The following is a 23,957-nucleotide window of genomic DNA, read 5'->3' on the forward strand; positions in this document are numbered from 1 at the left end:
CTAAGGAGTCTGAACCTTACAGCCAAAACTTTAATGCACCAAAACACAAAAATACTGTTCAGTGTACAGAGTGCATGAATTGTCCCCACAGAGCTCCTCACACAGGCCAGAACCCAACGTCACAGCAGCCCATCTTACCTGAAGGACGCTCACAGTCCTGCAGTCCTGGACGTCTTCACTTCAGGCTGAACTTCCCTGCGTCGCACCAGATCACTGAGGCCAGGAGCTTAAAAACACGCTCCACGTCATGGAGGCGATCTCTCCTCAGCATGGTGTCCCACCTGGGCTGTGATTGGCTGGTAATCCAGAACAGTGGCTGAGTAATCTTCAGTAATTGGACGTTTGGACGGGTGTGTTTAGGCTGAGGGTTGGCATGGTGTGCTAATGGCTTCGTCGTCGTATTCTCTGGTCTTTGAGTAACTCGTGTGTGAAGGGGACTCAGTTCGCCTTCAGGGCCCCCCCTGCCTGAGTCTGCATCCTTTAACTTGCTCCCATGTGTGGAAAGAAGGTGTTTTAAAGACATCAGAGCTGCAGTCTCCCCAAGCTGCTGGCCTGTGGATGCCTTTTTCATTTTTCTGCTTCATGGTTAATGTTAGGGCATAAAACGGTAATCTGATCCCAGGTCTGTCCCTTTGGGTAGTGTCTTTACGTACAGCCAACACTGCAGTTGAACATTTGTTCTCCCTGATGCAACTGTACACTGTTCAGTAAACAGGTGATGCAAGGTAAGCAGAAATGAGACATCTAACGCAACGTGTTACTAATGTGGTGAGTGCTGAGAGGAGCCAGAGTGGGAAAACAAGCTTACAGTCACGATAAACACCCACTTACACTGTAGAACATGTTTCATTACACAGCCAACAATGGGGGAGCTCAGCCTGTGCAAACAGCTGTGCTCCGAGAAAAAAAATCCCTGCTGACGATGGCGTCAGCGCGATCTCTGGTGGGGCTCGAGATGTTGAATTCAGAAGAAAAAGCCCAACAAAGCGAGCACATGGAGTTTGAAAGATGTGGACATTTATTAGACAGAGTGTGATGAAGGACGCTCTCAGGCTGCACTATGTGATTCATTCAGCTGTAAACACAACATAACAGGCAAATACATGAAAAGGAAGTCACAATAATGATTCAGTCATTGCTTTGTGGTTCTGGATTACTGCTGCTAGCTACTTGGTGCCTTTGCAGTCGAAGCCAGTCTGACATGCAGCATCATTTCAGTTGTGTCAAGTCAATCAAGGTTAACGTGTTGATCAGTAGGTCACACTGTTAAACGTATGGACAGCATGTGAACCTGCAGCATGAGAGCACAACGAGTCCAGTTTGGTGACATGAAGGAGGCCTCGCTCGCCTCCCTCATGCCTCCCAAAATGCAGTTCTTCAAACCTATCACAACATCCATTTACATCCGCCCACAAATACATCCAGCATGGAGGTGGATGTGACGGTATCACCTGCTGGGTTTGGCTCTGGGTATTCAAATGTGCTGAATGAGCCTCCGTGAAGAGGCTGGTGCGCCTGAGTCCGTCCACACAGCGCTGAACTCTGCCCGAGTCCTGAGCACCTGCTGAAGAGCCCGGCCGTTTCCAGAAGGTAAAGTGACTGCAAACGATGCTATGGAGGAAGTGTTTTATCATCGCTCACTTAAATATCCAGAGTCATGAAACTGGAAAATTTTGCAGAAAACAGACAATGTGCTCATTTTATGAAGGAAACCATGATCTGAACTGCACGACTGAGGATGTCCACAAAGAATTTGTTCATTTCTCTTTGTCGCATTGTACAATTATGCCTTTCTTTATTTTCAGATGTTTTATGTTTTCCATCGGTGCACAAATGCATTCAAAATGGAAATCTACTTTATAATGGGATCCATCAGCAAAACAGCCAGATGAAAGCACGAAAACCAGCAAAAATATCCAAAATGCAGCTGAAACATTTAGCTGTGTAAAGAATACGTGATCGTCACTGCTTCTATGACAGATCTATACACGGTCTACAGAAAAATGACTGTTAGAATTAATGCTGACAGACGGCAGCAGCATGCTCAGTGTGAGGGAAGGTGGTGGACCCCATCACCTTTGGCTGGCTCTAATGGGCAGCTCACGAGGCCGTGTAACCTGAGCGAGCGACAAGAGGCACGTCTCGTGTTATAAAAACCTTCTGTGGCAGCAGAAACGCGGAGATAAAACGATGGTAACTACACTGATGTGAATATGCGTCATTAGGCTGAATTTGCATCATGTTTACAAGCTAGATACACTGTGCAAAACAACACCTGGCAAAAAGCAAATGTAGCCTAAAGTGCTGAGTAGAGATGCGCTTGTGGAGTCTGATTAACATGTTTTCACCTGTGGCAGCAGGATTTTTCACTGCGCCGTCCATCAGTCATGAACAAGCAGCAGACAGACGTGTCCTCACGGCACGCTTCATAACATTTTAATATCAGCTGCATTTCCAGTGAGCTGAGCCAGCTCCAGGCTGGTGGTACTTTGCATGCCGGCCCACTGGAATGACCTGCACGGACAGTTGATGGGCCATGTTGATGTCTTAGTTCCACCTGTGCTGTTTCTGGGGTTGTCAGAACATCGACTGTGGCGAGGCCGCTGTGTGCACTGAACTGCTCCAGAGGTTCAAAGTAAATGTTCAGATTACAAAAGTGTAAGAACTCAAACGACGCTGTTTTCTGTGGCTGTTGGAACCGTTTCATGGGACCGGCTCCCATCTCATACTTAAACAAAGGCAATGGCAGCTCATTCACGTCAGTGTCTCCTCTGTCCTCACTTAAGTGCATCAGTCATAGTGTTCCCACTGCGCACGGCCTGCAAGCTCAGCTGAGGCTGAATGATGTTGCTCCATGTCAGCCGCTTGCTAACATGTTAGCGAGATCATCTGCGTGAGGGAATGATGTGTCGTCGTCTGGTTTAGCTGGTTGGCCAAAACACCAAACACGGAGGAGCAGAGCTCTAAAGGGAAGACGTGCACGTTGTCTCAGTGTCCTCTCTTTTGACAGATATTCAACACCTCGGCTTCAGCTCGGCTACAGCGATGGAGGCCTTCAAGGATGACGAGCCCGTCAATCACAACAGGACATCAGAGACGCTCTATGATCTCGTCTGGTACTTCCTGCCTACTGTGGTCACAGTGCCACCCCTGGGGCTGCCCGCCAACACCCTGGTCATACGCCTCCTGCTGGGCAAACCCGGTATCTGCTCCACCTCAGAGATCTTCACGCTCAACCTGGCGCTCCTCGACACGCTGTTCTGCCTCATGCTCCTCGCAGAGTTCATCCGGCTCCTGCTCAATCAGACATTTGAGGCTGCTAACTTCCTATCTTGGGGCTTGAATCAGGCGGGAGGGCCCATGCTGCTCTGCCTGCTGGCTTTGGACAGCTACATGGCCGTCTGCCACCCGCTGGTCTTCCTCCGGCTCAAGGATCCGAAGGTGCGGCTGTCGCTGTGCTTGGTGGTGAACGCCATAACTGCTGCTTGTTGCGTGCTGGTGAAGATGGCCACACCGTTCAAGTGGAACGTGATGCTGGTGCTCCTCTGCTGTGCCATAGTGATCATATCAACATGCAACATCCTGATTCTCAAGTCCCTCCGCCCGTCAGGGCCCAGCAGGAAGGGGGTCCATCCAGTGAAAAAGCGAGCATTCAAGATAGTGCTGACTGCGTTTGCACTGGTCAACTTCCACTACCTCCCCCGACTCAGCGAGTACCTGCTCACACAGTTCCAGCCCTCTTTTTTCAAGCCCTTCTCAGCACTCACCTGTGGGACCTACATCGCCCTCTCCTTGAGCAGCTTCTTCCAGCCTCTGAGTTACCTGGTCCGGACCGAACAGCTGCCCAGGCTCAGATGTCACCGCGGCTCGGCTGCTGAGGCAGAAACTGTGGCGACAGTCAGAGCAGCCGGCTGTCCTGACGTGGCCAAGAAAGTGTATGGAAGACCTGGACTACGACCTGGATCGTAGGACCACAGTATATCAACATTTCTTATATGAAGCAAAAGGCTTTTTGAGAAATGACAGAAATCTGTGGTGGTGAAACTTACTGTGTTTTTCTGTTTCTTTCCTGTCTTAAATATGACACATCTGGTGATCAGTGCTGAGAGGTAACTAAAGTCGAGTAATCATCCAGAAACAGGTCTAAATGAAGCAGCTGGAACATCCTGTCAACACAATCTGTATAAACATGTTTCTGCCCAAAAAGTCTCCATTCAAAAATAAGACTTCTGAAACAATAAAAGCAGCCACTAAAACATGTTCCGATGTTTTATTGAACAAACGTCCACTTTGGCTGACAGATACAGGCGCTGACTCTGCAGAACACCTCAGGCAGCGTCTGACACGTGAACGTGTTAAATCAGGGAGGAACTCGACCATGGCAGCGTCTGAAGTCGTCTGTTAAGCTGACAACCTGAACCTCATCACATCTGAGAACGTGTTCTCTGTGTTGCTTTTACTGGTTTACGCTAACGAAGTGTGAGAGATTTCCACTTTGTGTGTGTGTGTGTGTGTGTGTGTGTGTGTGTGTGTGTGTGTGTGTGCGCGCGTGTGTGTCAGGCCTGTGCAGCTGTTCAGTATTCCACCTTTTAGCTGACGCACATTGTTCAGTGGATAATAACACATCGTCTGTCTCAGAGGCCAATCAAATTTGATTTCAACATCATGAATTAAGTTCGAGGCGCTGCAAATATTGATCCATGGTGACATAATCAGCCTGACAAATGAAGCAAAATGAAAAAGAACTGAACTGTATCAAAGTCCTTGTATTAGCAAGAGTTAGCATCAGTTTAAGTACAAAATGCAGTACATTAATATCAGAAATGGATGTAACCTACACAAAGTGTCAGAATAATTTATTTCCACCTCACACCACTCACACTTAAAAATATGATTTCATCTTCAAACAGCGTCTCCACCAGCTTTCCTACATGTCCTCTAAAGGGACGGTTCAGTCCGGCTGTGAAATGTAATGGCTCTAGATTTCACTCGGCTCGTTTTGCTCGAAACAAACGAACGTTCGAACACTTTCTGCGAGCGGTTTCATGTCGCAACAACTCTTTGATTCTGAGGCGAACTGTCCCTTTAAGAAAAGCATATATTTAACAGAGAGGAGTGAGAAGTGATGGATTTTACCTGGATTCACCTCTAGTGCACTTCATAATACGAACAAGTACCAAACATTTTCTCCATCTTCTGCTTAAACGTACAACAAACAAAAACCACGTGAGAAATGACTGAACGACACTGATGCACACAGGTCTGATGTGAAGACCGATGTCCACCTGAACAGGTACGCCATATTTCAGAGATACTGACTGGTAAACTGGAGGATTTTGCGCATGTCTAGCATGTCGGAAAGTTATAAAAAATAGACATGATTTGAAACATGAATTCATAAATGAAAATTCTCATTTCACGAATAAATAAGACCTTTTGTTCCTGGTTGTGAAGCTCATACAAAACGTTACGTACAAGGAAAGGGAAACACCGATGTCAGGAAGTCAACGTGACATCTTTCAAAGAGGTTAGAAAAAGAGGTTTTCAAGTATTCAAGTAGCGGAGGTCAAACTGTCTACAAGAGAAACCAAAAGAAATGTCACAAAGCTGCATATTTGATCTCTCATGAGAATACTAAATCAGACTGAACGGAATAATAATAATAATAATACCAATAAGGTGTGTCAGTACTAACACACCTTCACCGACGCCCTGCACAATTCTACCTGCTGTTCATTGGATGGTACGTCCCATCAGTCACATCAGCAACAACCAAGCTCTGAAGTGTCCTGGCAAAAATGTGTAACAGCTGTTTCAACCACTCCAGATGTAAAGATGTTCAAATGAATTTGACAAAAAAAGAAAGAGCATGTTAGAGCTGAGTTTCTTCATCACTTCATGTGTGCAAGCTTACGACCAGTCAGTCAAGTTCATTCAGACACACTCTCTCCTTTCACTCAAACAAGGCGTGAAACACTCGACTGGTCCGCTGCAGCTGCTCAGTGGGAAAACACACACACACACACACACACACACACACACACACACACACACACACACACACACACACACACACACACACACACACACAGCAGATAAAACAAGCAGGAATAAACTGACTCTGTGGCGCTCCCATAAGACCGAAAGCATCACGTTTCCACAACTTTATGCCCTGAAATGGTTCTACCAGGTAGATTTGTGGCTTTTAGAAACATACGTTTACACTTGATTCTGTACATTTATTCAAAGCGTGCACTTTAAACTGTGCGTAAAAAACTCTCATTTCTGTCACTTTAGCATTAACAGTCCAAAACACAGCAAAACCAGCTGACGCACAGGCGCCGCATTTCTCAACGCTAAACTGTTTTTCAGTGGCGTTCTGCCCTGAACGTGACTGTGAACGTGCCCTGAACACACCTCAGACTTTGTAATAGTACGCTGCACATGTAGTTTGATGTGTGGACAGAATCGTCACGTCGCAGTCAGCGAGTCTCGCGTCTCATGTGGAGAAGATCTGCCCGTGCACACGGAAGCGGTAAAGACACGTATACTCCACGTGACCCCAGTTAGTGAGAACACGCAGCTCCACGAATCGGTACACCACGTCACTGGGGCTCTGCATGAGGGGGGTGGGGGCACCGGAGAAAGAGAAGAAGAAAGGGAAAGACATGAGAGGTAAAGATAACAGAGACGGCATTAGCATTAGCAAGAGCAACACAAACTCACGCTAACCTCACACCTTCTGCACACAGAACAGGAAGTAGTTTAGTCAACTCACAGGCAGCTTAAACGTCTGCGTTGACTCTCCGTCTTCATCGTAAGTGAACGTCCCCAGCAGCGTCCCTTCTTCTGTGTCATTTTTCATTCCCTGCCAAACACAAGGCAAAACCACCCTCTGTCAGAGCGGTGACTTTTCAGCATCAGCCACTCTGACTTTAAGAGAGGTTTGCTCGAACTAACAGGACGTTAAAACAAGCGACGGTCAGAAAAGTCAGACGGAAACAGAATCTGGCAAACAACACAATTAAAGTGGTGTCAAGAGCATGCCAGACCAACAGGTGGCGATATGACCCTGATCACTCACGTAGACTTCAAAGTCTTTGGGGGCAGAGTCGATGCGGCCGGTGGGGGAGTTGTAGCGCGGCAGGTGGTCCAGCGTCACATGACTTATCGTGATGGGGTGAGACAGAGAGATCACAAGAGTCCCCTGGACACCGTGAAAAGCCCAGCATTTCCCCGGCAGCAGCACCGGGAAGCCCTGAGAGGGACGGAGGAGACCGCTGTTAGAGTCCGAGCAAGAAACACTGAGACGGCAGGACAAGAAAGAAGGACAGACGTCTTCAGAAGACAGAGGAGAGGTGAAGGGACGGAGGAGGAAAGTTCGAAATAAACCAGAGAGAGAAAATCACAGTACCTGAATGACAGTGCGAGGGCTCTCAGAGGGATACCACAGAGGGAAGCCAAACAGGGTGACGCAGGCCGAGCGGATACGGTACGTTTCTGAACACCTGGTGCTGACCACACTGGCACCTGTGCACACACACACACACACACACACACACACACACACACAGACGGACAGACACATACACACACACAGACGGACAGACAGACACACACACACACACACACACACACACACACACAGACACAGAGACGGACAGCAGTTGTAAACTAGAAGATCTCCACCAGGTGTGTCTGAGGGCAGGTGGAACGCCCTGCTGCCCCCTGGTGGAGATAATGGACAGACCAACCAAAGGACAAATAAAGTGCTCGATTCTCGCATTTCAAACAACCACACAGAGAAGTAAATATTGGTAAATAAAGCCAGCTGATGGTCACACGGAGATGTTCCCAACCTTGAGTCTCCAGTGCAAAGTCGGCCATCTTGTCAGCCATGGGACGGCCACAGTCTGAGCAGCTTCGTCCGTCAGCGCGCCTGAGAGCGTCCTGCTCCTGATGCACATTCACACACAGTGCACGTTGTTAGCATGTGCACCTACAGACACTTTATGCTCAAAAATGAAGGGATGCAACCTCATGACAGAGGGGAGGAGCCTCAGAGTGACAGCTTTCATTGGACTGTGATTACACGTTCGGCTTTCGAGCCAGTGAGGTCTGGAAAGTCGTCTACAGTATCCATCCCTCCACCCACCTTGATCCGGTCAGTGAGCCACTTCTCCATGGCCTGTTGGAGCTCTGGGGTGAGCTGGTTGTGGACGGGGGTGGCGCTCGTATCAGGACAGGGGGCTGGAGGAGGGGTCAGCTGGATGGACGACCACTCCTGGGACAGCTGCATGAAACAGGCAGGTGAGGTCGGAAGGTAACACAACAAAACGCAGGAGGGTGTTGGCTCAGTCCTTCCATGCAGAAGCCCTGAGCCTCTCAGCTGTCTTCACCTCGACCAGCTCTCTCACCTTTGCATTCTGGGCCTCTAAAGCTTGGATCCTGAGGCTGAGGCCGGCAGCAGATGAGTGGCTGTCTGCCTGGTAATCCACCAGCTGCCTGCCCAACCCGGCGAGCTCCTGCTCCAGATGCAGCCGACTCTCTGAGTCCACAGCCTCTAGCTTGGCTTTCATGTCCTGCATGTCCAGCTGCAGTTTGTCCTTCACCTGAGAGGGACACAGGTGAGATGCAGGGCAGGTCAGAGTAGAGGCTGTGCGCTGTAAGAGGCTGCTCGAGGCACCGCAGGTCTCACTAAACACTACATGTAACTGATGGAGAGTGAAGTCCAGGTAGACCGGATCCACTGTCACACAAACTCTCTCTAACAAGATAAAGCCAGGTTTCTACACAGAGAAACAACTGCAGGGAGGCTGGTTAGCTTGTTAGAGCGTCTGTCAGTGAGAACTCTAAACATCTGAATGGGTTTCTATCAAACTACATGCACATCTCTAGACTGGACCAAGGAGCTGTTGATAGATTGATTTCATATCAAGATAACCAATGAAAGCAGATATTTTTGAACATTTCCCTGAAGAGATTTGAGGTTTCGGAGGTGACATGAGGTCTGCACTTCCACAGAACTTGTAAGTGACACAACACAAAACAAGAAAGCATGAAATCCTGAGGAAAATGTGCCTCATGCAGATCCACATCACCACCACTAGGTGTGGCTGCTGCACAGCTGGCTTTGACTCTGCTGCTGCTCCCTGTGCGGCTTCCATCCTGGTCTGCAAAGCAGCACTTTTCACCTCAAACGCAGCAAGTTTGAGAGCTTGAGAGGAGGACAGAGAGCATAACAGAAAGACACCTGCAGGAGCTGAGAGCGAGTCCCTCACCTGAGAGAGAAGCTCCTCCTGCTTCAGCTGCAGCGCCTCGTGCTTCAGCTGCAGCTCCTCCTGCAGCAAACACAGATGCGTTTTGATTTTGTGATACTGAGCAGGCTTCATTTTTAAAGCCGCTGCAGCGAATACGTCACACTTTACAATTATCTCAGCTTTTTCAGTTTTCTGCAGTCTTACCACAACACGCCGCAACTTCGCTTCTACGGCAGCAGACACGACGGCCGGATCCTGAAGAGGAGAAAGAAAACTCCTTGTTATACATCAGGTGATGCCAAGAACTGTTCAATAAAGAGGTGGTCTTCACAAGGAACTCCATATGCGAAACACTTCAGTTATTTATGATGCTGTTTTATTGTAGTCTTCCTTTCACGTTCTGTCTCACATAAACACACTACAGATGTGTGTATGTACACTTAGTACACTTCTTTCTCTTCTGACTGAATGTCTGCTGCCAGCTCCCTTTACTCCTCTCATAACGCTGTCTGGTGTCCCTCCATTAAATTCCCAAGTGTGGATTAGGAAAGAAACATTCATGGTTCATGTACAGGCCTGCAAAATCTAAATGAAGAAATGGACGTTACACAATTCAAGTTCTTCAGCAGCTAAATGAAATCAATTTAAATTCAACACACACACACACACACGCACACACACGCACACAGAGGTGATCTGCCGTACCACCACAGGTGTAGGATGCATGGCGTTGAGTTGAGGTGGAGGAGCGGCGGGGAGGACAGGTGGACTCTGAGGTTTTGTCTGTGTCGGGGTCTTTGGGACGGCCGAGCGGGAGATGAGAGAGGAGAACAAAGGAAGGAGGAACCAAAGACCTGGAGACACAGGAGGAACTGTGAGACAGTCACCAAGCCGCCTGACTTCAAGACCAAAGGCCTTGGTGAGACCTGACATTAACTGCGACTGGGTCGGTCACACTGGGGGGGGGGGACACGGCCAGCGAGACTTTTAAGGCACAGCTGAACTAAACACCGCAGACGTCCCAGAGGATCACGAGCTGTCTCAAAGTTGCAGCTGAAAAATTTGCCAGTTGACAAGCAAACCTGAGCCTGTTACTTCTGTTTATGTCACTTACACAGAAGCACGATGAGGAGGAGGAGAAACAGACCACAGGCCTTCTTCATGTGACCGCTGACTGAAGCATTAGCTGCAGGGACGAAAAGAAACGTTGTTTTGTGGGATTTCGATAAGCCGGAGCCAAATCACATGCAGCGACTGGAAACACAAACCTGCTGACATGTGAAAGCAGTGTATGTGTGAGGAAATGTGCACACACGCTGCACAAGTCTTCTTAACAAAGCCAGAAAAACAAGCACGAGCATGTGCAAACTGATCATATATGTGCAAATACACACAAAACTAACATACCTGAAGCTGCCAGGTGCATTATCTCAGACTGTACTGCGACGGCCACCAATGAGACTGAGTCTGCACAAAACATGACATAGTGACATCATCATAAAAGACATGCACAGACACAGACACAGACACACACAGACACACACACACACAGACACACACACACACACACACACACACACACACACACACACCATACCCACCCAGCAGACTAAAGAAGGCACTGCAGACTCTGTATCCACCGCTGCGAGCCACACTGCTCCCGCGGCTCCTGCTGGCGCTGCTGGGGGCGGCTGTGGGCTTCCTGTGAGGACCCTCAGAGGACGAGTACCCCGAGCTGTCCAGGCCGCTCTGACTCAGCTCCTTGTGGTTGGGTCTGAGGTGTAATCCTGCTCTGCTGGAGCTGCAGAGCCCGGGAGGGGGGCTCTTCTCCGGAGGGTCCGAGGGGCAGCGAGCGGGCGTCTGACTCCGGGTCGATGATGGCGTCAGGGCGGGCCGAGGGGTGGCCACGCTGGGGACGTAGGGTACGGTCCTCATGATCGGCTGACTCTGGCTGCTCAAGGGAGAAGGAGTCAGGCCTGAGAGGCAGAGAGGATGAGGAGAGACAAAAATAGAGAGCAGTCAGCTGTGAATAATTATATAATAATTTGTTTTGTTAAGCCAAAAGTTGCAGCTACTTTTCCAGAAGACGATGTTTTATCTTGTAATCGTTTCTGTGGTGTCGCGTTAAGCAGAGACGAGCAGTTCACTTTCATTTACTGGAATAATGAAACCTCTGAAGCAGGGCTGCACGACACATTTCTTATGGATGAATCAGCAAATGTGATCAGATGATTTCTTTCTTTTTCAGACGTCCAGCTAACCTTCATGCCTCTGAAAATAATCCCGTTTCAGTTGAACTGGTCACAATGGGCAGACACACTGTGCACCAGCGCTGCTTTGTGTGAACAGGTCTGACATGTTTCTGAAACAAATGTCCCGTCCTTCATCCATCCTACCAGTGTTACGTCTGTACTGACAGGAGTCTCATTAATGTCTCATTACTCCTGCACTGACTGGACGTTTGTCTTCTCACCGTCATACTGGCAGGCGGTGACTGACGGCTCGGGGCTGGCAGAACTAGCATTGCTTTTGGCCTTCGTGGGGGTGCGGGAGCCGGCTTTGCGGGTCCCTGACTTCTTCTTGAAGACCCTGATGAATATAAAGAAGACAAAACACACACACACACACACACAACGTTAGGTTTCATCACTTATGGGGACATTACATAGACGGTTCTGACTTTAGGTTTTAAGCAGGAGGTGTCAGACCCTCACCCTGAAATAACCATAACCACTACCTGCCTGACCCTAACCCTCAGCTTCACCCTAAATTTCAATGATTTACATTATGGGGACACTGTGTAAACAGATTTATGTCCCCACAATGTAAGGAATACACACACACACACACACACACACACACACACACACACACACACACTCAGAGTGGGTTACATACTTGACAGGGTTTTCCCGGTAGGATATGTTGGTCACGCTACTCGAGTCAGATTCTTCGTCTGAGTTGTAGTAGCCGCCGGACACCAGACGAGAGCTCCTACGAGACATGGCTGACAGACACGGAGAAGGAATCAGACATGTTTTATCAGTACTTCACATTGTTCCTCTGATCGGGGCACGATGGACGGAGGTGGTCAGTGAAGTCTGCAGCGAACTCAGCTCAGCTTAACTAAAGTACTTTAACCAAACACTGCCTCTCTTCAGTCGTCTGTTTTGTGACTTGTGGTGGAGATTTGGCGCAGCTGGTAGAGCTCCGCCCCAAGTATGAAGTTCTCTGCAGTGGCTATGGGTTCGATTCCCGCTTTCAGCCCTTTTTCGGAATTTCCCCTCGAGGGACGAATAAAGGAATATTGAATATTGAATTGAACTTCACATTCAGGTCCATGAGTTAAGTCGTTTAAACAGATTTCTCTTCATCACCAACTGGGCAGGCATACTGTACATGAGCAGAGTAATGACCAATAATGATGTAGAAGGGTACACGTATATATACACACACACACACACCCCTAAAATATGCTTTTCAAAAAATATTACAGTTTTTTCCTAAAAGAATTGGGTAGGTGGAGAGCAAAACACTGCTTTTCATAAAAATGTAATAATGTGTGCTGATGTGAGCACAGATGCTGTTTAAGAGCTGCCTCCATGATATACAATCCAAGAGACCCTGAAGCCCCTCAGCCGCTCTCACGCAGCACACAGAGCAGCAGCACTGGCAGCATGCTGGTTAGCGGCAGCGGCAGGTGAGACTGTAGCAGCAGCAGCACTGGCTAGTTATAGTCTAGCAGTGCCTAAAGCTGCAGTAAATAAAAACAGTACATGTGGTACTAGAGGTAGACGCAGTAGCTAGTACTGCTTTAAACGCATGAGTAGTAAAAGTGGTGCAGTTAGTGCAGGTGTTGAAGTAGCAGCAGTAGCCACTGTAAGAGCTAGCAACAGTCAGAGCAGCACGTACAGCAGTCGCATTAGTGTGAGCTGCAGTGGAAACAGCAGAGCAGCAGCAGATAAGTGTGTTTACCAGTGCAGTAAAAAAATGCAGGAGCAGTAACAGTAGTGGTACTATAGCAGTTGATGTAGTAGTTCTAGGAGTATTACTAGCAGAAAGTCTGTGACAGATGCTCTCTTGGTTAATCTCTGCAGTTTGTAATCCAGCTAATCTGCAGGAGACGTCCTGGTGCTCAAACACTCACTGAAAGTGAGCACAGAGCAGAAATAAAACACACAAACACACAAGCAAATGCATCCGACACACAAGCTTCAAGGCAAAGACAGAGCACGCAGAGTTCAAAACGAGGCTGCAGAGCGACAGCAGCACGCAAACGCAGCGTACCTGAAGCGGCCCGCCATGCTGAGGCGAAGGAAACATGGAGAGAGTGTCACAGCGGGTGACCAGACGTCAGCAGCGAGGTCTGAATTCAGCTGCACTGTATTCACTTCAGAAATGCTGCTATCACAGTCACCATGCAACAGGCACCTTAGAATGAGCAGCCTGATTGGTCAGTGCGATCTTACAGTGCAGCTCATTAGCATAAACCACAGCTCACCAGCGTCGCTGCTCCTGTGGTAACAAACTTCTCTGTAAAACTGAAGGAAACAGAAAAGAATAGAAAGTCTATGAAGCTGTAAAAGTCTCCTTCTAATTACAAACAGAGTTCTTATGAAGCACTGCTTTCCTAACAGCGACAGAGCAGCCTTTTGTTCAGCACTCATAATAACGTCTGTTTTCAGTGCCCACAGAAAAGCAGCAGGCAGCCTGAAGAGCAGGTGCTTCCACGTATTCCTCTTACACAAAGCACATTGTAAGAGCAATATCTCTGATATATTTGAACAGTATTACTATTTGAAGAGTGCTGTAAGAGGTACTGACTCATCTGACTCCTGCTGAACTTCATTCATCTCAACATGTTTTCTAACATATCTTCTTCAATTTTCTGACTTCTGCTGCATTTATGCAATTGAAGTTGCAACCAACAACCGTCCACGTCATCAAAAATCCACTAACCTTTACAACCTGCTTTGCAATCGAGTCGTGTAAGTTAACAGCACATCCGGCATCCTACTGCGCCTCCTCTCCATAAAGATAATGGTGCTTTTAGAAGAACTAACCTGGTTACTGGTCTGAATTAGCCTTCATTAGCCAGGACGGCACGACAGCAGAGCAGTGACTAACGCTACAGAAAAGAGCGGCAGAAGATGACAGAAAGGGAAGCTGTGGCTGTTTGTCCTCAACAGATAGAGACAGGAAGTGAGTGTGAAAGCACACACGCAGACACTAACCTCCTCCCAAAAAGGGCGTTAAGGCTACATTTGATTATCTTCATTGGTGATGACTATAACGCATGACGTTTTTCCAGAGGCCTGTCTCAGTGCACATGCTCAACATCACCACATCTTACTCTTTCATTTCAACTCTCTCCAGCTGTCTGCGAGCGCAACAGGAGGATTTTTAGCCACACAGAAACGGACTGAGAAGAGCACGGCGGACAGAACATCAGCAAACTGTGTGGATGCTGTAAACAGGCAATAACAGCAACATCACACATGACTACGCCCACAGCAGTCCACTGCCAGCACGCAGGCCTGCTGTCTGCTGTGAAAGACGACGACACACTGGCGTGCTGGAAGGGAAACGATCAATCCATAAGCCAAGCCTTACTTCTCAAAACACTGGCGTAAAAAACATTCTTGAACCACGAAGCTGCGTATTACACCACTCTGCTTATCAGTGAAAGCTGAAAGGACAAAAATGCTGCCGGGAGCAGTGATAACAGCACGGCTCAGCTGTGAATGTGTGTTTCATGTGCGCTGCGTCTAGCACTGTCGTGTCTATCCAACCACCAGGCCGTTTATGTAAATGAGCTGTTGCACTTGCATTTTGCATATTGGCCTCTGACGCTCGTATCCTGTGGGATTATTCCACAAGTGCAACGGTGCAATGATCGTAATGCCTTTATCACTCACGTTATTACGTTACCTGCAGCGAATATGAAAGATTTAACTCTTTACATTTTCTTTGGCATGTTTGACTAAATGAGGATTAAAAAAGAGGATGTGGTAACAGAAGTGTGTGTGTGTGTGTGTGTGTGTGTGTGTGTGTGTGTGTGTGTGTGTGTCTCACATCTCACACACACAGACTACCTGACAACAGAATGGATTATTTTTTATTACGTCATGCTTCAGAACCACGAAGCAGACACACAACAACAAACAAACAGCAACAGGGGGCACAAATATTTTGACTCCACAGCAACAGCCGCCTGCACACGGACTGAACCAGATGCCTCTTTCACACAATTAGCGTTTCTTCACAACCCGCCGAGAGGCTTTAGCTAAGACGAGGCCGGAGAAACGAGCAGTTTGCACCATAATTCCCTCAAATCCTCCTTCCACTCTAAATGGCATCTCAGTGCAGCCTGGCTCAGCACATTTCCCCTCCTGAACATACCAACCCCCTCCTTATTAAAGTGCAGGACACCCCTGCACAAAGCAATTTCTCCTTGCTTTCATTCTTTCCTTCTTCTTCCTCTCATTGCAGCTCCTCATCCTGGACCAATTTTCCCACTAAGATATGGTAAAAATGTTTGATGCTCCATTATTCTGCAGCTGCACCCTTTTTGTTTACTCCCTTGATCTCAAAACTAAAGTACATTTTACAATTTCTTATTCTTACTAGGAGTGCATGTTTGTCCTGGAATGGGCTGGAGGACCTTTTAAAGCTTTCAGTTTCAATGTCAGCCTTTTTCTTCCACTCGAGGGCTGCAGACAGCACATGCTTTGCTTTGTTTTGACCTCTCCAGCATGGGACCACTCTATGTGTCCTTGAGGAAGGATTCTTCCTTGTATATGTGCGTCAGTGGTCGATAAAGTCGATAGAAAGCAGATAACAGATTCCCTGTTTCACACACAGACAGACGAGACTGCATGTTAATCATGTGACATTACAGCTACACTTGCAGGGATGCTCTTGAGAGACTTTACCAGCCTTCATCATGAAGAGCGACAGCATCTGGCAGCAGGTTGAGGTGAACTTGTCCAAATGAAAGTCTGCGTGCCAGGTGTACTTAGTGCTCTGCCCACAGGAAGTGAGCGAGAAGCAGAACTGGGGAGTGAAACTCCTCCTGAGCAGCAGTGCGCTGCCTCAGTCACCCCTTTGCTATCTCACATCCCCCTGCAGGATTTATGGGTAATGACTCATTGCATAAACAAATGAACGTGCTTTGGGCGTACGAGCACCGCTTAATGCAGGTCGCACCTGCTCTGGTGACTGAACAGCAGTGTAAACGTGCTCACAACACCACACACACACACACACACACACACACACACACATGTACAAGCACATGTGAGGTCAGGATGTGGTGGTGGTGTGGGCTCAGGGCTGGGCGGGGGGGGGGGGGGGGGGGGGGGGGGGGGGGGGCAGGGTGAGGCAGGGTGGGGCCCTGCAACTGGACCAGTATCCCGACCACTGACACCAGCGGGGCACAGACAAAGAAGGAAAAATGAGCAGCAGAGAGGTAACGAGAGAAAGAGCCAGAGCAGACTGGGACAAAGGCACTGGGAGGCTGGAGGAGAGACGGGCAGCACAACAAAGATGAGGGACTGAATGGTGGACAAAGACAAAAGGTGGAACGGGGGAATGTGAGTGAGCTTGAATTCACGGGAGGGAAAAAGCGTAAAACACTCTTGAGGGTTTAAAATCCAGAAAGTGAGTTTGAGTTTCCTCTCTGAGTGGAAACTTGTGGAAAAAAGGGAGAAGAAAAAGCGCAAACTTTAAAGGCTGGAGGAGAAGAAGTGAGTGCAGCGAGAAGGAGGCAAAGAAAGGAATGCAGAGAATCAGCCTCATCAGGCCAGCAGGCCCTGGCACAGGCTCCATGCCGAGGCTAGCTTTAGGACAGAGCCAGTGAAATGTGACTCAGACATTCAGAGCAAGTGAGTCATCTGTGAGCACCCCCAAATCTTCATGAAGCAGAGGAGGAAAACTCAAAGTGCAGCCGTTAACCCAGCAGCTACCTGATAACGTCTGTTTACGTTAAAGCGAGCCAGATGCTCACGCTGCATCGTCTCGGTCTCTCGCCCACGCTGCATGCTGATTTTCGGTCGAGTTTACAGCCGGCTGGTGAACACCAACGAGCCTGAGATCCTCTGGAAAGAAGCTCCGCAGCTGCAGAGCCTTGTAGTCCAGCCCCCTCAGCTGTCTGAGGACCCCTCATGCCCTCTGTGCCCCCTCCTTACAACTCATCGCTGCATCTCTAACATTTTTTATTAGATTCATTTTCTGTCTTCTCTTACTGAAATATCCTTGTTTGACTGCTATTTAACAAACATGGGTGAAAACGTGATAATAGAAATGATTTTTAATAGTCTGGAACATAAAACATATTTCTAATTTCTTCCAGATCTTATTTTGTGAGGCACGTTAACAAATATTTCTCTCTAAATGAGACAGCAGAGCAGCATCTCCATGTGAACTCGTGAACACGGAGCCCACTGCTCAAACAAAGCCAACGTTTCTGCAAACCGAGCTCAGCTTTCTGCTAACTCTGGTATAATATATCACAGGGGCGTTTGCACATGGTCCATTACAAACAAATGAATTAAACAAAGAATATTCAGCCTGCTTATTAAAGAGCAGTCAGATGCATCTGGTTTAGACTGAGAGAGTCTGGTCCCAAATTAACTTTTGCCATTAAATATTAACTTTCCACACACTTTCTGCACGGACAACAGGAGGCCCTGAAGTTTAAAACAGAGCACTCAGAGTCATCCTCAGTTTAGTGACGAGACTCCTGCTGGATGACCCCGGTGGTCTCTGGAGGTCCTGAGGTCCCCTGACCAGTCCAGCTAGCCTGCTGGAGAACGGGCCTTTGAGCATTTAACCTAAAAAAGTAAAAGTACTCATTGTGCAGAATGGCCCATTTCAGAATAATACATATGTGATTAAATGTAATGATGCATTAATGTGTAAACCTCTTTGATGCTGGAGATGGTGAAGGTGAAGCTAATTTTAATTACTTTAAATAGTGAGTCTAACACATCATTATGTATTAACTGATTAACGTCAACTTATATTTTTAATTAACTTAATCATTTTTTACTTAACTTATCTGCAAAGTAACTACAGCTGTCAAATAAAAAGAATACAATTTACAAAAGTACAAAATTACGTTCAACACGTCGAGGAGTAAGTTAGAAGTATAAAGTACCATGACGTGGAAACACAGTACCTCAGTACCTCAGAGCTGTAGTTCAGTGCAGTAACGGAACGGTTTACAGTACACGTTACTTGAGTAAGTTGTACTTAAAACCACCACTGCCGGCTCCAAAGCCTCAGGTTTAAACTCGGTGATAATGTGTGTCGGCCAGCTTTGGAAACGCACACTTTCTAGTATGTTGAGCCGCTAGCTGAAGTCCTTTAACGCACACCTGTAACACTCCGCCTGCGCCGCTACCGTAACGTTAAGCTAACCGTCGTTAACGGTAACGGCAGGTTGGCAACTAGCAAAGCATCCCGAAGCAGCACACATGCAAATTAGACGCCGAGAAGCCAAAACTACTTGTTTTAACAGCCAAGTTAGCGACATCAGACATGAGTTGGAGGTCTGTGTCCTTAACTCACCTCGTTATGTTCCGAGGTCTGTCGACAACAACACAACGCCAACCAGCAGCCAGCGGGTAACTGTCAAAATCTGTCAGGAAATGATAATCCTCCGTTCAGCCCTCACCAGCTCCGAGCTGCGTTTAAAGAAACATCTCCACTCCGTCCAACTCCGCCAAAGTCCCCCAAAACAACAACTTAATTACTGAGGGGTTCCCAAAAGTAAAGTGCGGGGCTGGCTGACATGAGGGCGGTCTGAGGCACAGAGACAGACTGACGCTTGTTGTGACAGCTCGGAAGCTTCGCCGCCGCAAATGTTGATCGTAGCGAAGTCAAGTTAGTCAGAAAAAAGACGAAGACTTCCGGTACAGCTTTACAAAATAAAGTTTGACAGCACGAGTCCGAGCCTGTGGACAAAATAAGTAAATCTATTTGTTTGCTTTAACTATGTAGATGATTTATTAGTATTTTATAATAATAATAATAATAATAATAATTATTATTATTATTATTATTAGTAGTAGTAGTAGTAGTAGTAGTAGTAGTAGTAGTAGTAGTATTTCTCATTATTATTATTATTATTATTATTATTAGTTGTTGTAGTAGTGGTGGTAGTAGTGATATCAATAAAATAACAGTTTTGATGTTTAAATTATAAAGGATCCTTTATTAGGACCAAAAAGAGATTTTCTATTAAGCAAAACTTAACAGAGAGTCCGCTTTTATTTTATTTTTATTTATTTATTTTCCTTTTTGTACACGACTATAGAAATGATGTTGTACATTCTTTAAACTGTTTCCGGTCTCCAGGTTCATGGCACAGCACATCTCGCCATAACAAAACCCAGGGCGCCCTCTAGTGGTGATACATGCGCTCTCCTCCCCGTGAAACTGTCCTCTTCAGCTGCGATTTAGGCCTGCTGACACACGGGGGAGCCATCCGGCCGCCAATCATCATGTCCTGAAGAGCCGAGCAGGCGTGTTACACCGTATAAAAGGTCCTCAGGCACCATTAAATCGGCAGTTTAATGTTGTAAAGTCAAATGTGAAGTGTAAAAACACAACCCTACTAGCTATGATGAAACTGAAAGTCTATTATCACTCTAATGAAAGAATGAGAGCTAAACAAATGAAAGGTGCATCTTATCCAAAGCCAGAAGCTTTCTTTGTGAAATCTTAAAAAGAAGCTGCAGGATTCTATTAAAGCCTATGTAGAAGCAAACTCAACCAGTCTGACATCACAGTCACGTCATTTCAGAGGGAACGTCCGTTCATGAGGGCAGCAGGAGAGACAGTAAGATGCTGCCAGCATTCACCTCTGACATGAAGCAGAGCAATGACCACGAGGTGTGCTGAGCAGACTTTGACTGGACAAAAACACTTTGAAATAACACTACGCTGCCATGAAAGCAAAACCATTTGCATTAGCTGCAGGTGGATGTCATGTAAATAAATATTTATTGCACTAGAGAACCTTGAGACGCTGAGGCACTGTGCAGCTTTTGTTTTCCAAAAATCTATAAAAAAGCTTTTTATATGTTTTGAAGGAAGAGAGGAAGCGACAACACCAGCAGCAGGTAAACCGACCAGTTAAGGTCAAACCTCTCAGAAAGTGAGACCCTCCATCTATTGGCCACGTGTGAGGGACCAAATCTCCCCCAAAACACAACAAAATGCTTTTAAGTGAAATCCTCAGGGCTTTGGTTCTCTGTGCTGGAGTGCAAGCAGCCCAAAATAAACCCAATCTGACCTTATCACTGGGCAGACAAGGTCCAGGCAGGGGGAGGGCAGGAGGTGGAGGGGTAATTCTTTATTCCAACGGGTCATTTAAGTGAGGAAAAGAAGAAGAAGAAGAAGAAGCAGCAATGCGGCTGGTATGTCCGGGTTCTTCCATATTTGATAAATAATTTCAGCAGGTCTGAGACTATCAGCAGCACAAGCCGAACCCCTGACCCCCAGCACAATGTGTGTGTGCGCGCCGTGTGTTTGTGCGTGTGCATGTACGCCGGTTGAACCCATTGTCTCCGAGCCTGTTATCATTATGCAGCAGTTTCCTCTGGCTGGGGGGGGGGGGGTGCTGGGGGGGGGGACAGAGCAGAAGGAATACACTCGATCATCAGACGCTCGACAATACGACAGGCTCATCGCTCCTGAGGCCGGCTCACACTCCAACACATCGTCTCTACACACTCTTTCATGTCTGCCACGTCCTTCTCTACGCTCTCTCTCACACACACACACACACACACACACACACACACACACACACACACACACACACACACACACACACACACACACACACTCACACCCTGCTTATCTACCAAGCTGGTGCCCCAGACACAACCACAGAGTACAAACAAACAGCTGACGTCATGGGTGCGTGCACACACTCACTCACTCACACACACACACACACACACACACACACACACACACAAGCTGGCCTGAAGTCACTGGGTTGGAATGTGATCAAAAATAGAGAGAGTGAAATGTGTGTATGACGGGGGTGTTTGTTTTTGAGAGTGTGACGGGGATGGGGACGGGGGGGGGGCAAGGGACACGGAGCAGGAGGAGGGAAGATGGGGGGCACACGGGGGGAGACGAGGAGGGTGAGAGAGTGAGATCTTTAAACAGACATGGGGGCAGACCTATAGACGATGACACACACTGCCAACACACTCTCTCTCTCTCACACACACACACACACACACACACACACACACACACACACACACACACACACACACACACACACACACACACACACACTGTCTGAGTCATCGCCGGTGATCTCTTATCTTGGCCTGATAGGCAGCACAAAGTAAATCCAGCGTCAGGTGTGTGCACTGCGTAAGTTCAACACTATGCAAAGCTGCGTATTTAAGGACGCTTTTTATTTACATACACGAATCAGACGAGACCTTGCTTCGTTTATTTTGCTCCTGGATGAGCAAGAAAGTTCAGTCATCCAGCTCATGAGAAACAGATGGTTTCATCTGAATTCATTCAATCTTCTCTGAGAAATCATTAGTGTTCACACTGAGGAACATGCAAGGAAATCCAAAAAGATCAGATAAAGCAGAGACAGGCAGGGAATGGACGGTTACTAATTACATTTCTAAAGTGTCCAAGAAGCACAGGAGTGTTCAGTTTTAGGTCACACTGAGTCTGCCGCAGGTCAGCGGGTCACAAGCCGCCGGTCACTGGAGCGAGTTAAAAATGGACTCTAATGTAACACAGACGAAACGCGTGATGGTGATTTTCTGAGCAGGTCTCCTCAGATACACGGCGAGAGAAGGATTGAGTGGTGCTATCGTAGCTTCAGCCAGTCGTAAAGCTCAGGTGGCCTCAGTGTGGAGGCTGCATGTCGGTGACTGACATCCAGACCCGGACTGATTTAACTCTTCGCCTCTGTCATCTCACAGTCACACTGTGGTTTTTAAAGTTTAAGCTCTCGAGGGACGGCGATGTCAGACTGAAATATCCTGACAGCCATGAAACTTAATGTTGGTAATAATCCAAACCTTCATGTTCTCCAGGGGATGAATCGTGTACTAATTGAGAGGAATATCTCAACATGTCAGATTTTCAGACTTCCTCTTGTATCCTTCAGACCTTTCTGATCCCCTGGCGTTCCTTGTAGTGCCGCCATGAGGTTTTAATTCTTTTTATTGAAACATCATGTGGATGGATTGCTGTGTAGTTTGACAGATATTTATGGCCCCAGAAGATTATGTGTACTGATTTTAATCCACTGACCTTTCATCTGGCGCCATAATCAGGTCAAATGTGTCCAGTACTAAATATAAGCATGTTAGCATTGTTACTGCGAGCATGTTCCCATTCTGACTGAAGCATTTAGCTTAAAGCAGCGCTGCGCTAACGTACAGCCTGGTGTGGGGACCACAGCTGTGGAAGGACACTCCTCCAAATGTCCCAGATAGACGGCAAATAGACGGCACGATTTAGTAACATGTTCACCTTTCTCTTTAAAATGTTTTTTCAGCAGCAGTTTTCAGTAGCTCTTCTTCCACCATGCAGTGCATTGTGGGATGATACTGCGCATCAACTGCTCACTCAAACATCAAGAGGATTTAGCTTGCATGCTAACTTCTTTTTAGATAGTGAGAGTTGGGTTTGGCTGGGGGGGGGTAAACCTCTGCAGCAGTGTGCACAGCTCATGAACACATGAAACAGAGCATGTCGCTGCAGAGGCACGACGGACACATGCTGACAAACAGAGGTGTCACGTGAGCGTCACTCCCTGTCCGCCTGGTCCGGCTCGCAGGCTTCGCTTCATTTATTCTAGGTCACATTCAATAAATATTTTATGGTGAGAGTCTGGTGAGAAGCTTAAATTTAGATGGTTAAATCTGGGCTGGAGTCCAGACGTCTGTGGTCACCACCTGACGAGTGTGCACACTGTAAAACCCCACAACAATCACGCGGCCTGCAGCCTCGAGCCAGAGCCTGAAACTCGCACCGCAGAATCAACCAATCAGGATGAGCGAAGGAGAGCGCCCCCTCTGCGGTCTTCACGTCTTGGCCAAACCACCACAGGCTCCATCTTCAAAGCGGCGCACAGATCAGCCAAAAAATGATTTCCCTTTGATGTTTCATTAAGTGATTAGGTTGAACTGTCAGAGGAAGAAACGTAAATCTATGACAATAATAACCAACAGACACGACGACGGCAATATTTTCTTCTGTCCAAGCAACCGTCTCATGACGTGCAAAAACCACCTCGCAGTCGCTCATGCTGTGACCCCTCCTCACCATGACGATGGCCACGGGACGTCAGCGGGGTTTCCCTAATAGAGGAAATAAAGAAACTTCCAGTGAACTGTTGATAAAGTTGCCATGTTGACAGCTGCTTTTGTTTTGTTTTTTCCAAAGAACAGCCTGATGTACGCTCTTTCATGAGACAGCTGAGTGGCATTTCCAGCCTCGAATCTGTTTTCCTGCTCGGAAGATGACACAGAGCGACCTTTGTCGTTTGTGGAATGTGCACAAACAGGATGGATTTTCCTTCCGAAGCAGCCGACAAACATTTTCAGCAGCACAGTTTACTTAGAGGGACGGTTCACCTGAGGAAAAACAGAAAACAATCCTGCTTACCCTGAATGAATGAATGAATGAATG

The 23,957-nt window shown here is 47.4% G+C and overlaps 2 protein-coding genes across 2 annotated transcripts in view; one reads left to right on the forward strand and one right to left on the reverse strand.

Moving 5' to 3' along the window:
• Positions 1-23,957, forward strand: part of LOC139339980 (voltage-dependent calcium channel gamma-2 subunit-like) — a 366,973-nt gene that overhangs the window by 300,881 nt on the left and 42,135 nt on the right. The window lies entirely within an intron of this gene.
• The window catches only part of sun2 (Sad1 and UNC84 domain containing 2), a 36,823-nt gene continuing 17,613 nt past the window's right edge, over positions 4,748-23,957 (reverse strand). The window contains exons 2-17 of the mRNA XM_070982941.1: positions 12,159-12,267; positions 11,734-11,849; positions 10,862-11,236; positions 10,668-10,727; positions 10,375-10,446; positions 9,966-10,114; positions 9,465-9,515; positions 9,282-9,341; positions 8,418-8,612; positions 8,156-8,293; positions 7,860-7,956; positions 7,415-7,530; positions 7,085-7,258; positions 6,779-6,868; positions 6,045-6,616; positions 4,748-5,989 (exon numbers count right to left, since the gene is read on the reverse strand). Coding sequence (XP_070839042.1) covers positions 6,500-6,616; positions 6,779-6,868; positions 7,085-7,258; positions 7,415-7,530; positions 7,860-7,956; positions 8,156-8,293; positions 8,418-8,612; positions 9,282-9,341; positions 9,465-9,515; positions 9,966-10,114; positions 10,375-10,446; positions 10,668-10,727; positions 10,862-11,236; positions 11,734-11,849; positions 12,159-12,265 — 1,917 coding nt within the window. The 5' untranslated portion in view covers positions 12,266-12,267 and the 3' untranslated portion in view covers positions 4,748-5,989; positions 6,045-6,499. The remainder of the gene's footprint in view (positions 5,990-6,044; positions 6,617-6,778; positions 6,869-7,084; positions 7,259-7,414; positions 7,531-7,859; positions 7,957-8,155; positions 8,294-8,417; positions 8,613-9,281; positions 9,342-9,464; positions 9,516-9,965; positions 10,115-10,374; positions 10,447-10,667; positions 10,728-10,861; positions 11,237-11,733; positions 11,850-12,158; positions 12,268-23,957) is intronic.

The sequence above is a fragment of the Chaetodon trifascialis genome, chromosome 2 (genome assembly GCF_039877785.1).
Source record: "Chaetodon trifascialis isolate fChaTrf1 chromosome 2, fChaTrf1.hap1, whole genome shotgun sequence".
Taxonomy (NCBI): domain Eukaryota; kingdom Metazoa; phylum Chordata; class Actinopteri; order Chaetodontiformes; family Chaetodontidae; genus Chaetodon; species Chaetodon trifascialis.